At 59.9% G+C, this 17,420-nt stretch overlaps 1 protein-coding gene across 8 annotated transcripts in view; it reads left to right on the top strand.

The window, feature by feature from the left end:
* The window catches only part of LOC310889669 (adenylate cyclase type 10-like), a 69,206-nt gene extending 53,208 nt beyond the window's left edge, over positions 1–15,998 (top strand). For 7 of the 8 annotated variants that reach the window (XM_083817485.1, XM_083817486.1, XM_083817487.1 and 4 more), the window contains 24 exons: positions 811–915; positions 1,851–1,889; positions 2,223–2,366; positions 3,122–3,324; positions 3,788–3,881; positions 4,197–4,285; positions 4,858–5,049; positions 5,262–5,383; positions 6,010–6,086; positions 6,971–7,160; positions 8,103–8,155; positions 8,887–9,040; positions 9,271–9,463; positions 9,787–9,873; positions 10,327–10,610; positions 11,286–11,422; positions 12,060–12,191; positions 12,787–13,041; positions 13,186–13,524; positions 13,743–13,794; positions 14,043–14,265; positions 14,636–14,743; positions 14,917–15,098; positions 15,766–15,998. In XM_083817485.1, the coding sequence (XP_083673611.1) occupies positions 897–915; positions 1,851–1,889; positions 2,223–2,366; positions 3,122–3,324; positions 3,788–3,881; positions 4,197–4,285; positions 4,858–5,049; positions 5,262–5,383; positions 6,010–6,086; positions 6,971–7,160; positions 8,103–8,155; positions 8,887–9,040; positions 9,271–9,463; positions 9,787–9,873; positions 10,327–10,610; positions 11,286–11,422; positions 12,060–12,191; positions 12,787–13,041; positions 13,186–13,524; positions 13,743–13,794; positions 14,043–14,265; positions 14,636–14,743; positions 14,917–15,098; positions 15,766–15,979 (3,582 nt within the window). In that variant the 5' untranslated portion in view covers positions 811–896 and the 3' untranslated portion in view covers positions 15,980–15,998. Of the gene's footprint in view, positions 1–810; positions 916–1,850; positions 1,890–1,913; positions 2,367–3,121; positions 3,325–3,787; positions 3,882–4,196; positions 4,286–4,857; positions 5,050–5,261; positions 5,384–6,009; positions 6,087–6,970; positions 7,161–8,102; positions 8,156–8,886; positions 9,041–9,270; positions 9,464–9,786; positions 9,874–10,326; positions 10,611–11,285; positions 11,423–12,059; positions 12,192–12,786; positions 13,042–13,185; positions 13,525–13,742; positions 13,795–14,042; positions 14,266–14,635; positions 14,744–14,916; positions 15,099–15,765 lie in introns of those variants that run through there. The other variant, XM_083817484.1, reaches the window with a different exon arrangement.
* Positions 15,999–17,420: the final 1,422 nt, after the last annotated feature.

Raw genomic sequence — 17,420 nt, forward strand, 5'->3', positions numbered from 1 at the left:
GTGTGAGGCCCTGGGAGCCGGGAAATGGCAACTGGCTGTGTGCAGAGGCTATGCAAGCTCAGCACTGCCTTGAGTAAGTGAGGCCACGGAGTCCTTGGAGGCCATGGCTCGGCGTAAACGAGAACGCCTGGGTCACAGGGTCACAATGGCTGCTGCTCAGCAGGCAGTGAGCTGTGGAGGATGGCACTGTTAGCCCACGGTGTTGCTGGAGGGCAGCCAATAAGTAAGCGATGACCTATGAACGACATCACAGCCAGGTGATTGTGATGACCCATGGCGGCAGAGACTAAACTGTCCTTCAAGAAAGCCCCAGGCTCACTGCACCATCCGGTGCTGAGGGGTCTTCATCTCCTCCCTCCCAGCTGGGCATGGTCATCTTCTGCTGAGGTACCCCGGTACCACAGGGCGCTGACCATGGCATCTGCCGGGGAGAGGAAATACCGCTACTCTGAGCTGGGGAAAAGAACCGTGCTCCTCCCCGATCTCCTTCTTTCTGAGGACTTCATCTGGGACAACTTGGTCCCCACGGTTATCGGGGGAGTGCTGTTCTTAGCGGATTTTGCAGGTGGGCTGGGCACGGTGGAGCCTCCACAGAAACGAGCCACCAGGCCCTCGGGAGCCCTGGCCCGTAGATGGCACAGCTGTTTTGTCACTGTTGAGGACTCCTGCTGTGATGGCTAAAGAGAGCATGGGTTGGCTTCTCTTGTGACGCAGCGACTGACGGGCGCTTGGGCTTGGCAGAACGGGACTGGCTGCCAGGTCCTTTGGCCCACGTAGACATGTCCTGATTTCTGTGTGTCCTTCCTGCAGGTTTCACTGCGTTTTCAGAGAAGTGCGTCCAGCAGAGCGGCGCAGACAGAGGTGCTGACGAGCTGGCGCAAACGCTCAATGACTACATGTGTGACATTTTGGAGGGTAAGAGCCATGCTGCCAGGCTGTTGGACATCGGGCCCTGAGGGTGCTTGCCGAGGGCAGAGGCAGCCTTGCTGCTCCGCCTGCTCCTGCCTCCTTGGAAGGGCTGTGGAGCTCACTGTGGCCTGGGGGGACAGTGGGAGCCGTGGGGCTGCCGTGGCGAGGCAGGAGCGCAGCAGGTCTCTTCTGCTGCCCACTGTGACCAGGGAGGCCCCAGCGGACTGGAGGCTGGCAGACGTGCCTCCAGGCGACAGGAAGGGCTGGAAGGACTTTCCAGGGAATTACAGGCCTGTCAGTCTGACGTCGGTATCAGATACTGGCCTACTGAGTCGATATGGACATCCAGGTGGATGGTCGGACTTGATGATCTTGAAGGCCTTTTCCAACCTAGATCATTCTCTGATAGCATGAGCAAGGGGACACCCTCTTTCTCAGCATCTGCCTCTGTGCTTGCAGAGAGACAGTTCCAGTTCCACGATGGAACACCGCTTTGGTGCCATTAGGATCCCGGGCAGGCTGGGGGCATCCAGTGAGTGCCAGCGTGCCAGTGACCTAGGGATGCTGGCACTGACATCTGTGTGTGGCCCTCATGAGCCCCTTATGCTGGGGGATGTCTCTGACCGCGAGCATGTGGTGGCCACCACTTTGGCAGCATTTGCAAGTGTCCCCGCTCAGAGATATTCACCAGGCATCTGGACGTGGCCCCAGGCAGGTGGCTCTTGGTGGCTCGGCTTGAGTGGAGACGGGGGTGCGGGACTGGAGCAGATAATCTCCAGAGGTGCCTTCCAGCTTGCAGCGTACTGTGCTTGTGTAGCATCCCACGGCACTGCCTCCCAACTCGCTGTGCAGGGGCCAGGGCTGTGGCCACAGTGGCTTGCCCCATGGCTTCCAGAAGAAGGCACCCCCATAACTCTGCCTCCCCTTCTCTTTCTCCGCAGATGTGCTGAATTTTGGAGGAGACATCCTGAAGTTTGGAGGTGTGTCCTTAGGAGGAGGCTGCCTCCGTGTCCTGCTGCTGTGCAGTGTTTCCCGCGGGAGCCGCTTGCTCTGTGCTCTGGCGTGATGGAGCAGCTCTCTGGCCGCTGCAGCTGCAGAGGAGTGCCGGGCAGAGGGTCCCCCCGCCACCCACCCTCTTCCTCTGCCGCCCTGGCTGGTGCTGTGGCTGGCCCGGCAGAGGGGAGGGGTCCCTGTGGCCAGGGTGCCGTCCCTCAGGAGGATGCCCTCCCACAAGCCCATCTTCCTCTGCACGCCGGCTGGCCGCTTGCTGCTGTCCCTCAGGAGAGCCTTCACCTTCCCCTCCCTTTCCCCAGGGGATGCTGTGCTGGTGCTGTGGAGAGCATCGGAAGCTCAGCTGCCTCAGACCATCGGCCTGGTGCTGCAGTGTTGCCAGCAAATCCAGAAGAAGCATGGCACTCGTGACACGCACGTGGGTGTGAAGCTCCAACTGAAGATAGGTATGGGCGCTGCTGGGTCAGCTGTGCCACGTGCACAGCCCTGGCACTCTCCAGTGCTGCTGGCTGCTTCTTGCCTCCAGAGCAAGGCTGGCACCTCTGCAGGGGCCAGCGCCAATGGAAAGCCTCCCCTGCCAGCATTCCACACCGAGTCCCTGCACAGGCACTTTTGCCCTGCCTGCCGCTTGGGTAAGGCACGCGTCGCCTCTGGGAAGCTGCCTCATGTTCCGGCAGCCAAGCAGCCAAGGGTTGGTGTTGCTGAGAAGGATTGTCGCAAATGAGCAGGCGACAGCAGCGGACTGCAGCCTTCCTTACATCACCTGTGTCTCCCTGCTTGCTTTTGTTCCACCTCTTCACCACCTCTTCACCTCAAGCTCCACCCTTCCCCGCTATCTGAGAGCCTCCCATCTTTCCTTAAGCAGACAACTACAACCTGCGTGCCAGCAAAAAGAGCAGGCACTGATCAAACCTGCTGTTCTGCTGGGCTGGTGGCACAGGCAGCAGGGTGAGATGCCCGGCAGTGCCAACACATCGTCAGCGTCGACTTCTTTGGTGTCTTTGCAGACGCCAATTCTAATTTACAGTAGAATATCTAATGTAAATCTACTTCTTCTTAGTCTAAAACCATTACTCCTCCCCCTCCCTAATGCCTGTCTCCAGGCTGGGTTTCAGCTGAGCTGCTGGCCAGCTGAGGTGCTGGGGGGCCATAGAGGTCAAAAGCTCCCCGGTGTCAGTGCTTCTTCTCGCTCTCTCCCCAGGGATCTCCGCAGGGCAAATGACCTTACTGACTGCCGGAGACATGGAGCAGCATTACTTCATCTGCAGCCAGGCCCTGGATGAAGTTATGGAGGCCCAAAGCCTTGCAGTTAAAAGTGAAGTGGTCCTCTCACCCACCTGCTGGGAGCTGTGTGAGCAGGAACAGATCCAGACCAAGCTTCTTGGTGGCAAACGGTCTCTGAAGGTAGGTGGACGGGTTGGCCTCTAGAGCCTTTCTGAAGACCCGCACCCGGAAGGGAAGGAGGCAGGTGCTAGAAGGCTGAGGCGCTGGACGTGGAGAGAGTTGTAGCCGTAAGGGTTGGTGGAGAGCTGAAGCAGTTGCCCTTCCACCTCAGGGGTATCTCTGGGTTGTGTTTGCTTGGCGTGAGGGGCCGAGGGAAGCACGGGAAGGGTCTGGGCCCCACCAGCAATGTCCCCCGTGGGTCGCCGCAGCTGTCCTTGAGAGCTGGGGCATGCTTGGGTGATGCCTGCGTGGCTCTGGTCCTTCTGAGGAGGCACTTCTGTCCCAGCTGAAAATCCAGAGAAGTGGGCTTGCTGCACCAAGAGCTTCTGCCCTTCTCTGGAAAGCGAGAGTGGAGGGGCCAGCTGTGTCTCCTGGGGCTCCTTGGGGCGGCCAGTGGCAGTACTTTCCCTCTGCGTGTCTGCAGGTTCTGAGGATGGAGCACAGGTCTGGATCGGAACGCCAAGATGCTGCAGGCCGCTTTGACCAACACGCGAAGATGCGGCATTTGGAAAGGATAAGTGAGTCCCTGCTTCACCGTGTTCTGGGACTGGCGGGAAAAATGGGGCCTGCCTGCTTCAGAGTTCCAGGGAGGAACTCCCTCTGCCCTCTTCCACCTTTCAGTCAACGTTCGTACCTTTGGCCCTCCTGTGCTTCAGCTGAGGCTGTCGCTGCCGCCCCCTCCTGCCAGGGGACGTCTCCGGCCGAGCAGCTGCAGAGGGGAGCAGGAGGAAACACCAAAGAATCTTTGCTCTGCTTTGCCCAGCGCTAGCCCCGTCTTTCAGCCCCCTTCTAGTCCCGTCCTGCTAGTGAAGGCCTGTGTTTGCTTCCCTTAGGGCACCGAAGGCCAGCTCTTATCATGTCCAGTGATCCTACAGTGGCAGCAAGGCTGAAGAAGCACATACCGGCAGCCGCTCTCAGGAAGGTAAGGCCACCGCTGCTGGAGGCTGCATTTTGGGAGGGCAGAAGAAGGTGTGCATTGCAGGGGTGGAGCTCTCGTGAAAACAGACAAATGAAAGGAAAAGCAGCCTGAGGCGGGAACCCAGGGGAACTGATGCCAGGGCTACTGGTGCTGCATGTGCCAGGAAACTGCCCATTTTGTGCTGCTCCTCAAAGAGGCGCGGGTGGCGGGAGGTGGCCTTCCCTCTGTCTTTTCCACGACTCTTGTTCTGGGACGTGCTGTGGGCACGAGGCGAGGACAAGGGGGCGAGTCTGCTCAAGTCCCTGGGACATGCCAGAGGGTCGCCCCTCGCGTCCGTACTTGTCACAAGATGGGGTGTTGCTGGAACATTCCCCTCCTTTGTCGTTTGTGCTATGACTGTGCTATGACCTGCCTGCCGCGGGCTGGCCTGCGATTGGCACCGAGCAGAGGACTTACCCTTCCTCCAGTAGTACCTGGTATTGCGAGCACGCCTGCTCTCCCTTGGTACATGGCACGGGCCCAGAGGAACCCCCGGGAGAACAGGCTGGCAAAGCTGTCGTGCTCTTCCCTTCCAGATGGATGAGGATGTGCCGCTGCACCTGTGGTCTGAGCTACGGCCAGTCACCAGCCTCTTTGTCCAGCTGCAGTTTTCTGCAGAGGCCAGCTTACTGGATCTTAGGAGGGGCCTCTCTAATGCCAACAGGATCATTTCAGCAATCCTCAGTCCTCACAAGGGCGAAATCAACAAAAGCCTCCTGTTTGATAAGGTGAGCGTGGGGGAGCAATCCCACCCCCGGAGGGTGGCCTGTGTCTGTTTAGTGGAGAGGGACTGAGAAGCAGCTCTGCCTTGCCGGTGGGATCAGTCCTCTGTGGCTTTGTGTTGACCTGTAGCTGTGCTGGTCTCCCTGGCGACTGCAGCGGAACGACAGCTGCTGGCCACAGGCACTGTAACCAGATGTGTTGCATCCGTCCTCTGCAGGGCTGCACGTTCCTCTGTGTGTTGGGACTGTCTGGAGCAAAGCTGCAGCACGAGAGCATCCATGCATTGGAAAGCGCTCTTCAGATCGTCAGCATGTGCTCCGCGTCGCTGAGGAAACTTGAGTGAGTGTGTGGCAGCGTTGCAGGGCGTGCGTGCTGCCTGGGACAGCGCAAGGGGGCTGACCAGCAAGAGACGTGGCCTCCTGGCTTGGCCTCCTTTGTCCCTGGCAGGATTGAGGCAGCACCCTGAGAGGCAGCAGGCGGCCCCTGGGCTTAGCTCAGGGCAGCCAGGCGCAGGCCCTCCAAGCAGAGCCTGCCAGTCGTGGTGCTGGAGCGAGCCCTCACCAGGGCACGAGGCTCCTTGGTGCCAGAGGCAGGCCCCTCTGGGCAACAGGGCCAGGAACAGGGCTCGGGCCCAGCCCCGTGATCTCAAGTCGCTGGCATTGTAGGTGCTCTGTGGGCAGCACCTGCTTTCCTCCACTAATGAGAGGGGCTGTGGCCTGCTGCAGGTCGCAGCCATCGTGCCTCAGGGGAAGGGTCCAAGCCATCTTGCGTGCGCCCTCCCCGTGTCCCTTGTGAGCGGGGTGTGTTGCGCCCCGAGCTCTCCAAGTCCCCAAGACACGCACTGGCTGTGGGACAGCAGGTGGCCCTGGCTGGCGCCAAGGGGAGATGTGGGAAGGGGCGGAGCGGGGCGAGCAGGACTGCGCCTGGGGCGCCACTGACTTTGCGCTTCTCTCCCCGTGTGCCAGGGCAGTGTCCGTCGGGGTCACCAGCGGGACGGTGTTCTGCGGCCTCTGTGGCCACCCTGAGAGGGCCGAACATACAGGTACCGCACCTTAGTCTGAAGAGTGGGAGGCTGGCGTGGGTGCGCTTAAGGATGTCAGTCATGAAGAGATGGGCAGGCTGGGGCAAGCACATATGCCACAGCCTGCCGGTGGCGGCCCAGATGGCACCGGTCTCCACCTGAGGTGGGAGAATGGGCTCAGAGACTTGTGGTTCCCGCTGGGTCCGCTTGCCCTGCCGCTGGGTTGACCTGTGCCTGAGGGTGTAGTCCCAAAGCTGGGGAAAAAAAAAACAAGGAAACCTTGAAGAATATAGGGAGGCCCGTAGCTTGTGTAGTCTTTTCTATAGCTCGTATAGTCTTTTAGCTGAGAAAATAAGGGAGCAGAGAGACAGGCAGCCTTGAGCTAGCAGAAGCAAGGAAGATATGGGATAAAAGGTAAAAACAAGAAGGAGAGCAACAGCTCCAGACTGATCTATAGTAACCTTTTGCTCATTAAGGGTCATAAACATATTAAAAAACATACCCATCAAAATGCTAATGTATGCTGATGTGGGATTTGGTGTCCCCTCCTCCCCCGCTCTTCCTCTGTAATGTGCAAACTCAGTAGACATAAGTTAGGTGAGCTGTAATAGCCAATCGAAAGTAGCCAAAGAGATAGCTTTCGCAAGTTTGCTGTGTATAAATAACGGTGATTCAAGTCTGAAGTGTGCTGGCTTTGCAAAAGATCGCCAAGCACCTGACTCTGCAGAGTTATATAATTAGTTATTTAATTAAAAGACCTTCGTGTGGATTTCAGCTCTGTGTGCTTATTGGTGCAGTCCACTGGGCATGCACCTATGGACAACAAGGGGAAGTAGCCCTTGGCCTTGAAGGGTGGGGCAAGGCTGCTTTCCTAACCATGTCAACGTGTTCTCTCTCTGTGGCAGTGATTGGCCATAAGGTGAACTTGGCTGCCCGCTTGATGGTGCACTACCCTAGGCTGGTGTCCTGTGATGAAGCCACCTACGCAGCCTCTCGCCTGCCCGGTTGCTTCTTCAAGGAGTTGCCGGAGACAAAGCTGAAAGGCGTTACCAATCCCGGCCATATCTATCAATATGTGGGGATCACCGAGAAGTGGTGAGTGTCTTCCGAGCCATCTGGATGGGGGCACAGGGACCCCAAGGGTGCAACCTTGGCCGGCAAAAAGGAGCTGTGCAGCAAGAGACCAGCCTGGTCTCCCACAGACATCCCTTCCCCGTGGCCAAGAAGATCCAAAGGCCTGGCACGGGTCTGCTTTGTACCTCTCTGCCCTTCTGTCTCCTGCTGCTAAGAGAGCCGGGAGTGATGCCAGTGGGGTGGGGAAGGTTGTCCTGCTTTGGAGACGCACGCTAGCCATGCAGGCTTTGTCCAAGCGGCTTTCCGCTGGGCTCCCTGCGCTGTGCTTGCTCCACTACGTGCAAGGCTACGGCAGAGGTCATTCTGACGCAAGGAGGAATTTTTTCCCAGCTCCTTCTGCGCAGGACGCTTTGGGTCAGTCATGTCGCCCTGGGGAAAGGTGGGCCACTGGGCCACTCTTCCTCCTGTCTGCCTGCTCAGTTCTCAGGTGTCCCTCTGGGCCAGGGTTGGAGGACCTTCTGAATGTTAACGTTGCTGTCTCTTGAAAACTATCAAAAGACTTGAGCCAAAGGTGCCAGATGCTTGGTGTCCTGAGCCACTAAGTGACACAGGTCCTCCTTTCCAAGAGGCTTCTTTTGCTTGTCCAGGGTGGCAAAGCAGTCTACTAGCCTACAGCACACCCTGGCTTCTTTGCCCCATCTGGGTTTTCTTTGGTTTTGGCCTCTGGCGAGGGACTCCCAACACCTTCTGCTGTCCCGCCACGGCTGCTGGCCTTCTTTGTGCTTGAAGCTGTCCTGGCATGTCCACTCGAACTTTGGCCGGGGAGCACGCTCCGGATAGCGTGCTGCTGGAAAGAAAAGCAGTTACCTGCGGAGGGTCTCCTCCCCTAACACAGCAGGCTCTATATTCCCTGGCTTCCGACCAGCTAAGTGAGACGCATGTTTTGTCTTCTCCCCCTTCTAGCATCTTTGACATGGGTCTCACCAAGGAGAGGTCGGACTATGGCCCCTTGCTGGGTAAGTAGAGAAGTCCTCGCTCTTCAGAACCCCAGCTGCTTCCCTTTGCCCAAAGCTGTGCGCCTTGCTGGAGGTTAACCCCGGCAGGCAGCTGAGCCCAACACAGCCGCTCGCTCCCTTCCTCCCTCCTCTAGCCTGCTGGCTGGTGGGGCAGCATGAGAAAGTGCAGAGGCCTTGACACTGTGCCAGCACTGCTCGGCAAGGGTTCAGTGTGTTCTCAGCATTCCTTTGGTGGCAAGTCCACCACATCACAGCTCGCTCCAAGCTCCTGTGAAGACAAGGAGCTGTATCGCAGCCAAAACCAGAACAGGCCCGAAGACGCTGCCTTAGCTACAGGGTGCTGGCAAGAGCTCTGGAGCTCAGGGTGCAGTGAGATGTTTGGCATGCCTTTTGGGCGCAGCTGCCTGCAGTGCCTCAAAGTGTGCCCTCCAGTCTTGGGCTGGATCAGTGTGGGGAGCTGCGTCCAGCTGGCTGAATCTCGTTGCCTCTGGGAGGAGAAGCCGAGGTGAAAGAGGTCCTAGGAGCTGCGCCGTGTGGCCAGCGGGCAGGCGGGTCTGTTAGTGCTCTAAGGAAGGCAGTGGTGCCAAAGCTGAGATGAGGGGCTTGGAAGGAGGCCTGGGTGTAGGCAGGCTTGCTGACATGGTGGGGGGAAGCCGCCGCGCCAGCAAAAGGGAATGCCGCCCTGCTTTTCAGCATGCTGCAGCAGCTTGTTTCCTGGTTGGTCTTCACAGGTCGCGAGGTGGAGATTGACCTCTTTGAACGCAGCTTGAAGGCCTATGAGGCTTTGGGACAGCCGCACATCCTGGCGTATGTAGGCATCCTGGGCTCTGGAAAGAGCCACTTACTTACCGAGCTGGCCTTTCTAGGCCAGGCCGCCAGGCACAGGTAAGTGGGTTTTTTGAGACCCTTCCCGTGCCTGTCCCCTGACGTTCGTGGAAGACTGCGATGCCTCTGCCCTGTGCCTGGCCCTCCTCCCCCACCCCCGGGACTGCGCACCCTGCGTTCCTTTGCAGTAAGAACCAGGCGGCGTGAATCTCTAGCTCTCCTGTCTTGGCAGGCGTGGGCTACTGGGGGCCTTTTCTGCAGCTCAGGTGCCTTTTGCTTTTGCACCGCAGGGTTGTCACCGTGGAACTGACCGAGGCCAACGTGAGGCAGCCCTTCTCTGCCATCCGTATGCTGGTGGCCAGGGCTCTGGGCCTGCAGGCGGGTGAAACGTGCGAGGACAGGCAGCGCACCCTGCAGGCCAAGCTCCAAGGGGCGATAGAAGAGAGCAGATATTGCCTCCTCAATGACATTTTCCTCGTCAAGGTGAGAGCCAGAGGGAGGCCTCCTGAGGTAGTCTGGTTGTTGTTTGGGTGTTCTGCTGGGCAGGCTTAGCTCCGGGCTGGGAGCTGCGGGGCTCATGGCACCACGTTCTGATTCCTGGGTCCGGGGAGGCTCCCTGCCTGTGGTGACTTCATGTCCTGTGCATGAGCCAGGTGTCTTGGTCAGCACCCTGGAAAGGCCAGTGAAGAGAGGCTCGTGCTGACCTCATGCAAAAGCAGAGGCGCTTTGCTCTGCCGTCTAGCTTGGTGGATAGGCATGCCTGGTCCCAGGATGATGTTTCTTTCTGACTCCGCTTTCCTGTCCAGTTTGCCATCCCGGACAAGATTCGCAAGATGCATGACACTCCAAGGAAAAGGGAGTTGCACCTGACTTGTACGCAAGTGCTACAGAAGGTGAGCGTTCCTCCTTCCACCTGGGTCAGAGAAAGAAAACAACCCTGCCCGCTGCAGGCTCCACATCAGAGCGGCCTGAGTGGGCAGCAGGACGACGTGCCAGGGTCATCGCCCTTCAGGGCCCAGGAGCCCCTCCTCCCAGAAGCCCCTCTCGAGCCCTCCCCATATGCCTAGTAGCTCGCCTCCTGTTAAGTTGGAGGGTATGTGCCCTGGAGGAGGATTGACGCCTTCTGCGTTCCTTTGCCCAAGTTCCCTCCTTCAGAAGGGCAAGTGATGTCTGAGGAGACCCTAAAGTCTCGCAGAAATGAACAGCCAGTAAGCTTCTGAAGAGGGAAGCGGCTGGGGAGAGACTTCTGAGTATTCTCTGTCTCCGGAGAGAGGGGCTACATTTCCTCCCCTAGAAGACGCTTGAGAATCCGCCAGACCCCACACAGACCCATCTGCTTTTTTCAGACCCTTGGAGGAGAATTCGGCATATTTGTCATCGACAACGCCCACTTCATCGACCCTGCCTCCTGGATTATCATGTGGCCCGTGCTCCAAAGCGTCACGCTCTTTATGGTCATGAGCTTAGCTCCTGGCCACGAGAGAACGGAGAGCTTTTTCAAAGCTGCAGCAGACAGCACAATGTCCCAGAGAATCAGCTGCCTTCATCTGGAAGAGCTGAAACCTGCAGCTGTGGTGCAGAAAGCCTGCCAGGACCTTGGAGTGGTCAGCATCCCCAGGGATCTAGCAAGGTATGTTGCAGGCCAGGGAGTTCTTCCGGAGGGGCTGGACCTACGCCGCCCACGGAAGGAAGTCGCCCCGCAGGAAAGGAAGCACGGGGCCTTCTGGCAGCATCCTTGACTCCAGCAAGGACCTGGGTTTCTCCTTAAGACTCACCACAGCAGGCGTGAGCTAAGAATAGGCAGCTCCCAAGATGCAGCACGTGGGCAGTGACAGCCCTTTGCTGTTGCAGAGGAGGGAGGGCAAGGCAGGGAGGAAAGGGGAGAGAAGAGGAGAGAGGAGAGCAGAGGGAGGTGGGTGCCCAAGCCTTAGCGTGGCTGAGGTGTGAAAAAGGCTTTGACCTATGCGGCCAGGCTGCAGGAGGGATTCCCAGGAGCAGGGGACCAGCCAGCTGCCAGAGCAGATCTGGGCTCCTGAGGACAGGGAAGGTCAGGCTTGCTGTGTTGTGCCTGGGACATTGTCCACGACCATTTCCCCACGGACTCCAGCAAACGGTGTAGGGTCAGGGGGTCCCAAACCAAGGGGGTCCAAGCCAGTGGGAGGACCGCCCCCTTCTGAAGTGCGCCGTAGCTGTGACGAAGAGGCTGGTTACCCTGTGAGGCTGAGTGACTCGCCGCCCGCCCATCAGAACTGTGTCGCACCATACTTCCCTGGTGTTGGTCACTGCTGGCTCTGCTCCTGCCCAGGTTCCTGATCCAAAGAAGCTCTGGCATCCCATATTACTGCGAGGAACTGCTGCGCTGCCTGCGTTGCAACAACATGCTCTTGTTCCACACTGGGAGGCAGGACAAAGAAGCAGAGGATGACTGGGAGGGCTTGGTCGGTAAGCACTCTTGTTGCGCACTGGCTAGACGCTGTTGCACCTCCCTCCCCCGGGCACGACCGTGTCCTGTGGCTCTCCAGTGAGTCTGGGCAGAGTCCGATCTGGCAGCAGGACAGAACTTGATCTGGCTGAGGTGTGGGCTCCCGCACACCTTGCTGTCACCTTGGCAAGCCACCAGCTCCCTTGAGAAGAAAGCCCTTCTGCAGGAGAGGGACAGACCTGGGAAACTGTAATCCAAAACCATAAATGCCCGCAAAGGCGCTGGGAACTGAGGAGCTTGGCAGTAATGCAAGAGCAGTAATTGCAAGAGCAATGCCAAGCAGAGTGCTGTTGCCCTGGGGACAGCCTGCATGGGCTTTGCCTTTTGGATTATCACCAGCAATTTCCCTGGCTGTGGGAGGTAGCACTGTCAAAGGCAGCAACTGCTGTGTTCTGTCGCGGGACTTTCATTCAGTACAGCTGGGCAGCTGGTCTGAAGGCGGAAAAAGAGTTGCAAGGGCGATGCAGACAAAAACACTGCAGTGGAAACCGGTTTGCCCCGCTCACTGACCGCATTCGGTGCGGGCCATGAAGCGCACCCGACCGTGACAGGTTGGACTTGCCCCACCTTGTTCATGCTCTCTCTTTCTCTCCCCAGCTTCTGCAGTCGAGGCTTCACACCTCGTCTCAGCCACCTCAAGCTCCAGTGCTGGGAATAACAGCGGCAGGGTCTGCACCATCAGACCAGACGTCAGCCTGGAGACCACCGTGCTGCCGGCCACCTTGAAAGGTGAGGGGCTGGGTTCGCGGCTGTGCTGGGGTCCTTTCCTGGGGTGCACATGAGAGAGGGGCTGGGCATCGGCATGCTGCGGAGTCACCCGCTCAGCCGGGGGGTCCCTGCCAGGAAAGCGACTCTGGTCTGAGCAGAAAGAGCTCTGTGCTTAAGGGCACAGATGTCCCCCTCCGGGCTGTGGACCAGCTGTGAGCCTACCTGTGAGGCGCACAGCAGTTGCGGGGAGCTCCAAGTCCAGCTCTGAGGTGGTGAAAGCGCTCTCTGTTCTCTGTGTGCACTGCTGGGCGTCAGCCTAGTTCAGCTCTGCTAGGTCGCATCGCGGGTCGCATGTACCCGCAGGATCGTGCCCTCCCCATCCTTGGTGGAGGAGCTCTTGTCTGGGTCTCTCTTATCCCTGGGCCTTGTGGCCTGTGGTTGCCAGAGGAGTGGAGCCATCCTGAAGACATTCCCCTGGGATGCGATTGCCCAGCAGGTGCCATCTTGAGGAAGAGAGGCCAAAGTCTACCCTGTTTCCCGTGGTGGAAATGTCCAGCCTCTCCAAGCTCAGGCTGTGGGACACAAAAGAGAGAGACGTTTTGCTTCTTCTTGACAGAGATTGCGCTGGCTGAGCTGGACCGGATCACGCTGATGAAGCAGACGGTTTTGAAGTTTGCGGCCATCATAGGGCCGGTGTTTACCACCCAGCTGCTGGCTCACATCCTTCCCACCTGCATCAGGCAGCAGATGAATTACTTGTTGGACGTGCTGGTGGGCGACAACATCATTAAGTGGCTGAAGAACACAGGGGTGCCCAGAGACGTCCAAGATGCTAGAGAGGGGCCGGCCACCTCTCAGCAGGCAGGGAGCGGTAAGTGGTGGCAGTAACGTAGACCCAGGAGCGCTGTAGCTGAAAGGGGCCTTCCCCCACCAGCTTTGCGCAGAGGGAAATTCCCAGCGGCTGTTGAGAATGCCTTTACCACTCTGTCTGAGGCCACGATCCATTGCCTTGCAGGGGCGGAGAGGCCGTCTATGAGCGAGGAGCCCACGGAGTGGCGGGCTGGCGTCCTGGCCTTCTGTGCCCCGCTGCTGCGGGAGGCAGCCTACGAGCTGTGGCCGGAGAGGCAGAGGGCCAACGCGCAGCGCAAGTGTGCTGCGTTCCTGGAGAAGCACGCGCACAAATGCCGGAGCTGCCACGGAGGGGACTTTGTGGCCTTCCACCGCTTTGCCGTCCCCAGTCCCCAGGATGGGGAAGACTGCCAGGGCTCTGCTGACGAGGATGACTGGCACAGCTGGGAGGCCTTGGTGCTCGCTGGAGAACAGCTGAAGAAGGACAGGACTCACACCCCTGAGGGTAGGCTGTGTGCGTGCTGCGGAGCCCCCTCCCTCTGGAAGCCCAGGCCCATGTGCTGGGGACCTGGTGGGCCCCAGCTTGCCAGGGATGAGCCAGGGGACGAGGATGATCACCGCAGCTCTTGTGCCCTGGGTCTGCTCGGCAGGAGCCTTGCAAGCCCGCAGCTCTTAGCCCGGGCTACGTGGGGAGGCCCTTGACACGCTCTCTCTTCTTCCCAGGTAGTGCAAATGTCCTGCAGCAGCAGCAGGCTTTCTCGGAGGAGGAGTTGAGGTGAGGAGACAAGGTTCTGATGATTGTGGAAACCAGTGAGCTCCAGAGCAGACAGATGGAGCTCTACCGTTTGGCTGCTGGCTGGGACTCCAGCTCTGGGAGGAGGAGGCTGGCTGTGGGGTGGGAGCTGGGATGAGACAGCAGGAAACTGGGCTTTTGTTGCTACCTGTAGGGAGAGCAGGGTCATCTCAGGTGATGCTCATCCGCTCTTTGCTCTCTTCTTTTCCTGGCATCCTGCCGCTGACCAGAGCGTCAGAGCAGTTTCCACCAGAGGGCGAAGGGACAACTGCGCAGCCCAGCAGGACCGAAGAGAAGGAAGGTGGCGAGTGTTCCTGCAAATGCGAAGCCATCATCGAATCAGTGCTTGTGCCTTTGGCTCGCCACTATGTGGCCATAGGCAACGCTCCCCGAGCCTTCTATTACCTGCTGGAGTGTGCGGCTGCCTACCTGCACGTCTCCAACAGCTACATGGTGAGTGGCCCTGCTTGCCAGCACGCACCGCACCTGGAGTCCACTGCAACAGGACACGCCCGCTAAGGGGCCTCCCAAAAGAAACAGCGGGGGCAGAGCCGGACTGTTTCCTGCGCTTTGCCTCTCCCGCAGCAAGAGACACGGGGCACTGAAGCAGGCCCGTCAGCACAAGCTGCTTTACCTGGGAGGCGGTCTGAAGGCTCCCTTGGTGCCTGAGCTCCGAGCCCACGGGCCACTGTGCTAGGGCAGGGATCGCGTGGGGAGATGCGGGCCCTCCTAAGGCAGGTGCCACAGGAGGCAAGTGGGAAGGACGGAGCTGGCCAGGGGCTCTGCACCGATGCTCACCTGCTGCCTGTGTGCTTGCTCGAAGGCCCTTATGAAGCTCAACGAAGCGGAGGCCCTGAGGAACTCCATGGAGAAGACAGCAACTGCGTTAGACTGCTTTGAGGAGGCGACCTTCTTCAGCCTCAAAGGGGAGGTAAAGCGGCAGGGTGACGCAGAGAGGTGTCCTGGAGGATGGAGCCGGATGCTTTCCCTTCTTGCAGGGGGCGTCCCTGCTATAGCCAGCCCCTGGTACATTTCTGCAGCCTCTGCAGGAGGAGAGGCTTGGGAAAGCGGTCCATGTCTGCCCGTCTCCCTCTTCCTGTGCAGGTCTGCTGTAATCTAGGACGCGTGAAGCTGGCCAAGAAAATGACCAGGCGGGCGCTGAGCCTTCTGAAAAAGCGATTCCCTCAGACGCGCGCCGGAGCCTTTGTCAAGTCTCTGTGGGAAAGGTTTCAGGGTGCTCTTTGTGCCCCAAACAGAAGAACACCCTCCCTTCCGCCAGAGGCTCGGTAAGCAGCAGAAGGGAGCACATGGGAAAGGAAGAGTATTCTGGTGCCAGGCATTCAGGCCCAGGCCTGCCTGGACTTCAGGCCATACCTACGCTGTCCCATAGCTCATTAGCAGGACCGAGGCATTAAGGCACGACGTGTGGGTCAAACAGTGGGCAGTGCAGCCTCACGCTGCCCCCCTGTGCGGTCCCTGGGCCTTTGGGTAGAAAGCAGCTTGTGCCGAGGGATGCACCTGCTGGCACGTTTCAGATGAGGCCAGGGGTGCCTGGGAACAGAGAGGTGTGAACAGGGAGGACGGGCTTAACAAGGGAAGGAAGGCAGTCTGGAGTGACCTCCAGGGACGGGATGGGGTTGGGTTAAGGTGTGCGTGCGGGGCGGGGAGCGTGATGAGGAGGCGCAGAGTTGCGATAGTCCTTCTCCTGCTGGTGCCTGGCATCACTTCCCCCCCCCTCGGTGCCGTAGTGCCAGCACACCCTCTGTAGCGGTCGGCTGCCCCTGGCAGCACTTCTTCATTTGCCCACTTCCATGCCGGCAGCCCTTCCAGCACCAGCTCCCTTCCTCTGAGGAGGTGGACGTGTCTCAGCCGCCACCCCACTTTCCCCTGCCCAGCCTGATTTGGTGCTCTACAGCCGTGCCTCTGGGCTCAGCAGTTTCTCTTGTGTGCCAGGAGGAAGAAGCTCGCCTGGAAGCTTCAGCAGACCCGCTGCCTCTCCTTACTGGGGCACCTCTACAGCCTGGAGGGCACATCAGGAGGACGGAGGTTCTCCCGCCTGGCAGCTCTCATGAAAGCCAACACGGACAGGAGAATGGACTCCGCTCGGGAAGAAGACTCCCACTCCGCCAACTGCCTTTGTATCCCTCCTCTTCTTAGCGTGTCTTAATAAAACATCTGCTCTCTTATGGTGGTGGTTGTCGGGGCTCGCCAGGGGAGGTTCAGGTTGGAAATAAGAAGAAAGTTCTTCTCAGAAAGGGAGAGCTCGCTCCCACAGCGAGAGATGCGGGGCACTGAAGAAGGCCCGTCAGCACAAGCTGCATTGCCGGGGAGGCGGTCTGAAGGCTCCCTTGGGGCCCGTGTGGGCACCTGGAGGGAGACGGCATGGTCAGGGTGGGACACGGGCAGCTGCCAGGGGCTGGCACCGGTCTGCAGGGCAGGCAGAGCGCTGCTGCCACCGTGCCAGCATTGGCCTCAAGACCGGGGCGGGGAGCCACGGGCCAGGCTGCTCTGTGCCCACAGAGGCCCGTCCCACCCCCACTGGGGGGCACAGAACCCCCAGCGCTGTTGCGACCGCTGGGCTGGTGCCCGGGCAGCTCAGCCTTCCCCCCCTCCCCGCCCCACTGGGTGTCCCCTCGCCTTCCTCTCCGCTCCCAGTTTGCCATCGGGCAGGTGCCTCCCCTCCAGCCTTGCTCAGGGCAGGTATTTCCTCCCCGAGACGGCGTGGGGTGCGTTTTTCTGCCGTTTTCCTTTGCGGGTCTCCGGGAAAACGGTTTGGGAAGCCGAGGACCCGAGCACCCGAGGACCGGCGCGGTTGCGGCCCCCTGCCGCCACCTGCTGGCCAAAAGCCGGTACTGCAGGCTAAGCGGCCCCGCGCATGCGCGGTGGCGCCCGCGCCGCCGCCACTCTCGTCGGTGCCCCTGCCCGCGGCGAAGTGGCGGCGCCCTGCTCCGGGGCAGAAGCCGCGTCGCCTCGGCTCGGCTCGGTTCGGGACGGGACGGGACACCACACCACACCACACCACACCACACCACAACGGGCTTGGTGGTTGGGGCCGCCCCGGGACGGCGCGCGGGGCGAGGCGGCGGGCGGTCGGGGCGCCGCACCGTCAGCAGCAGTTCCTGGGGCAACGGCCCTTGTGCGGGGCGGGGGGCGCGCCGCGCCGCGCCGGACCCGTGCTCCGCGGGGCTGTGGGGTCTGGCGGCGGCGAGCCCGGCTGAAAAGGGGCGGGGGAGGGAGGGAGGGAGAGCGAGGAGAGGGAGAGGAGAGGAGAGGCGGGGAACGGCCCCGGGGGGGGGCGTTGCGGAGTCCCCGCGGGGTCACGTGGGCTGCTCCGTCCCGAGGCATGCTGGGAGCTGTAGTCCTGCGCTGCCGGGCGGCCGCCTCGGTCGCTGCGCCGCGACTGACCCCGTCGTCACCGTCGCTTTGGCCCGCGTAAGGCGTGTCACACCCCGGTGTGTGCTCCGGGGGGGTGACAGCTCAGCCTATGTTCCTGCTTTTAGGTAGCGAGTGACTCTAGTCATATGCGTCTTCGTTGTGATTGGTATAAATTTTTCTCGCTTTTGCGTTCGCTCAGGGAAATTCGGAGCGCGTGCTCAGTGAGAGGGAGT

This window comes from Anser anser, assembly GCF_964211835.1.
Source record: "Anser anser genome assembly, chromosome: Z".
Taxonomy (NCBI): Eukaryota; Metazoa; Chordata; class Aves; order Anseriformes; family Anatidae; genus Anser; species Anser anser.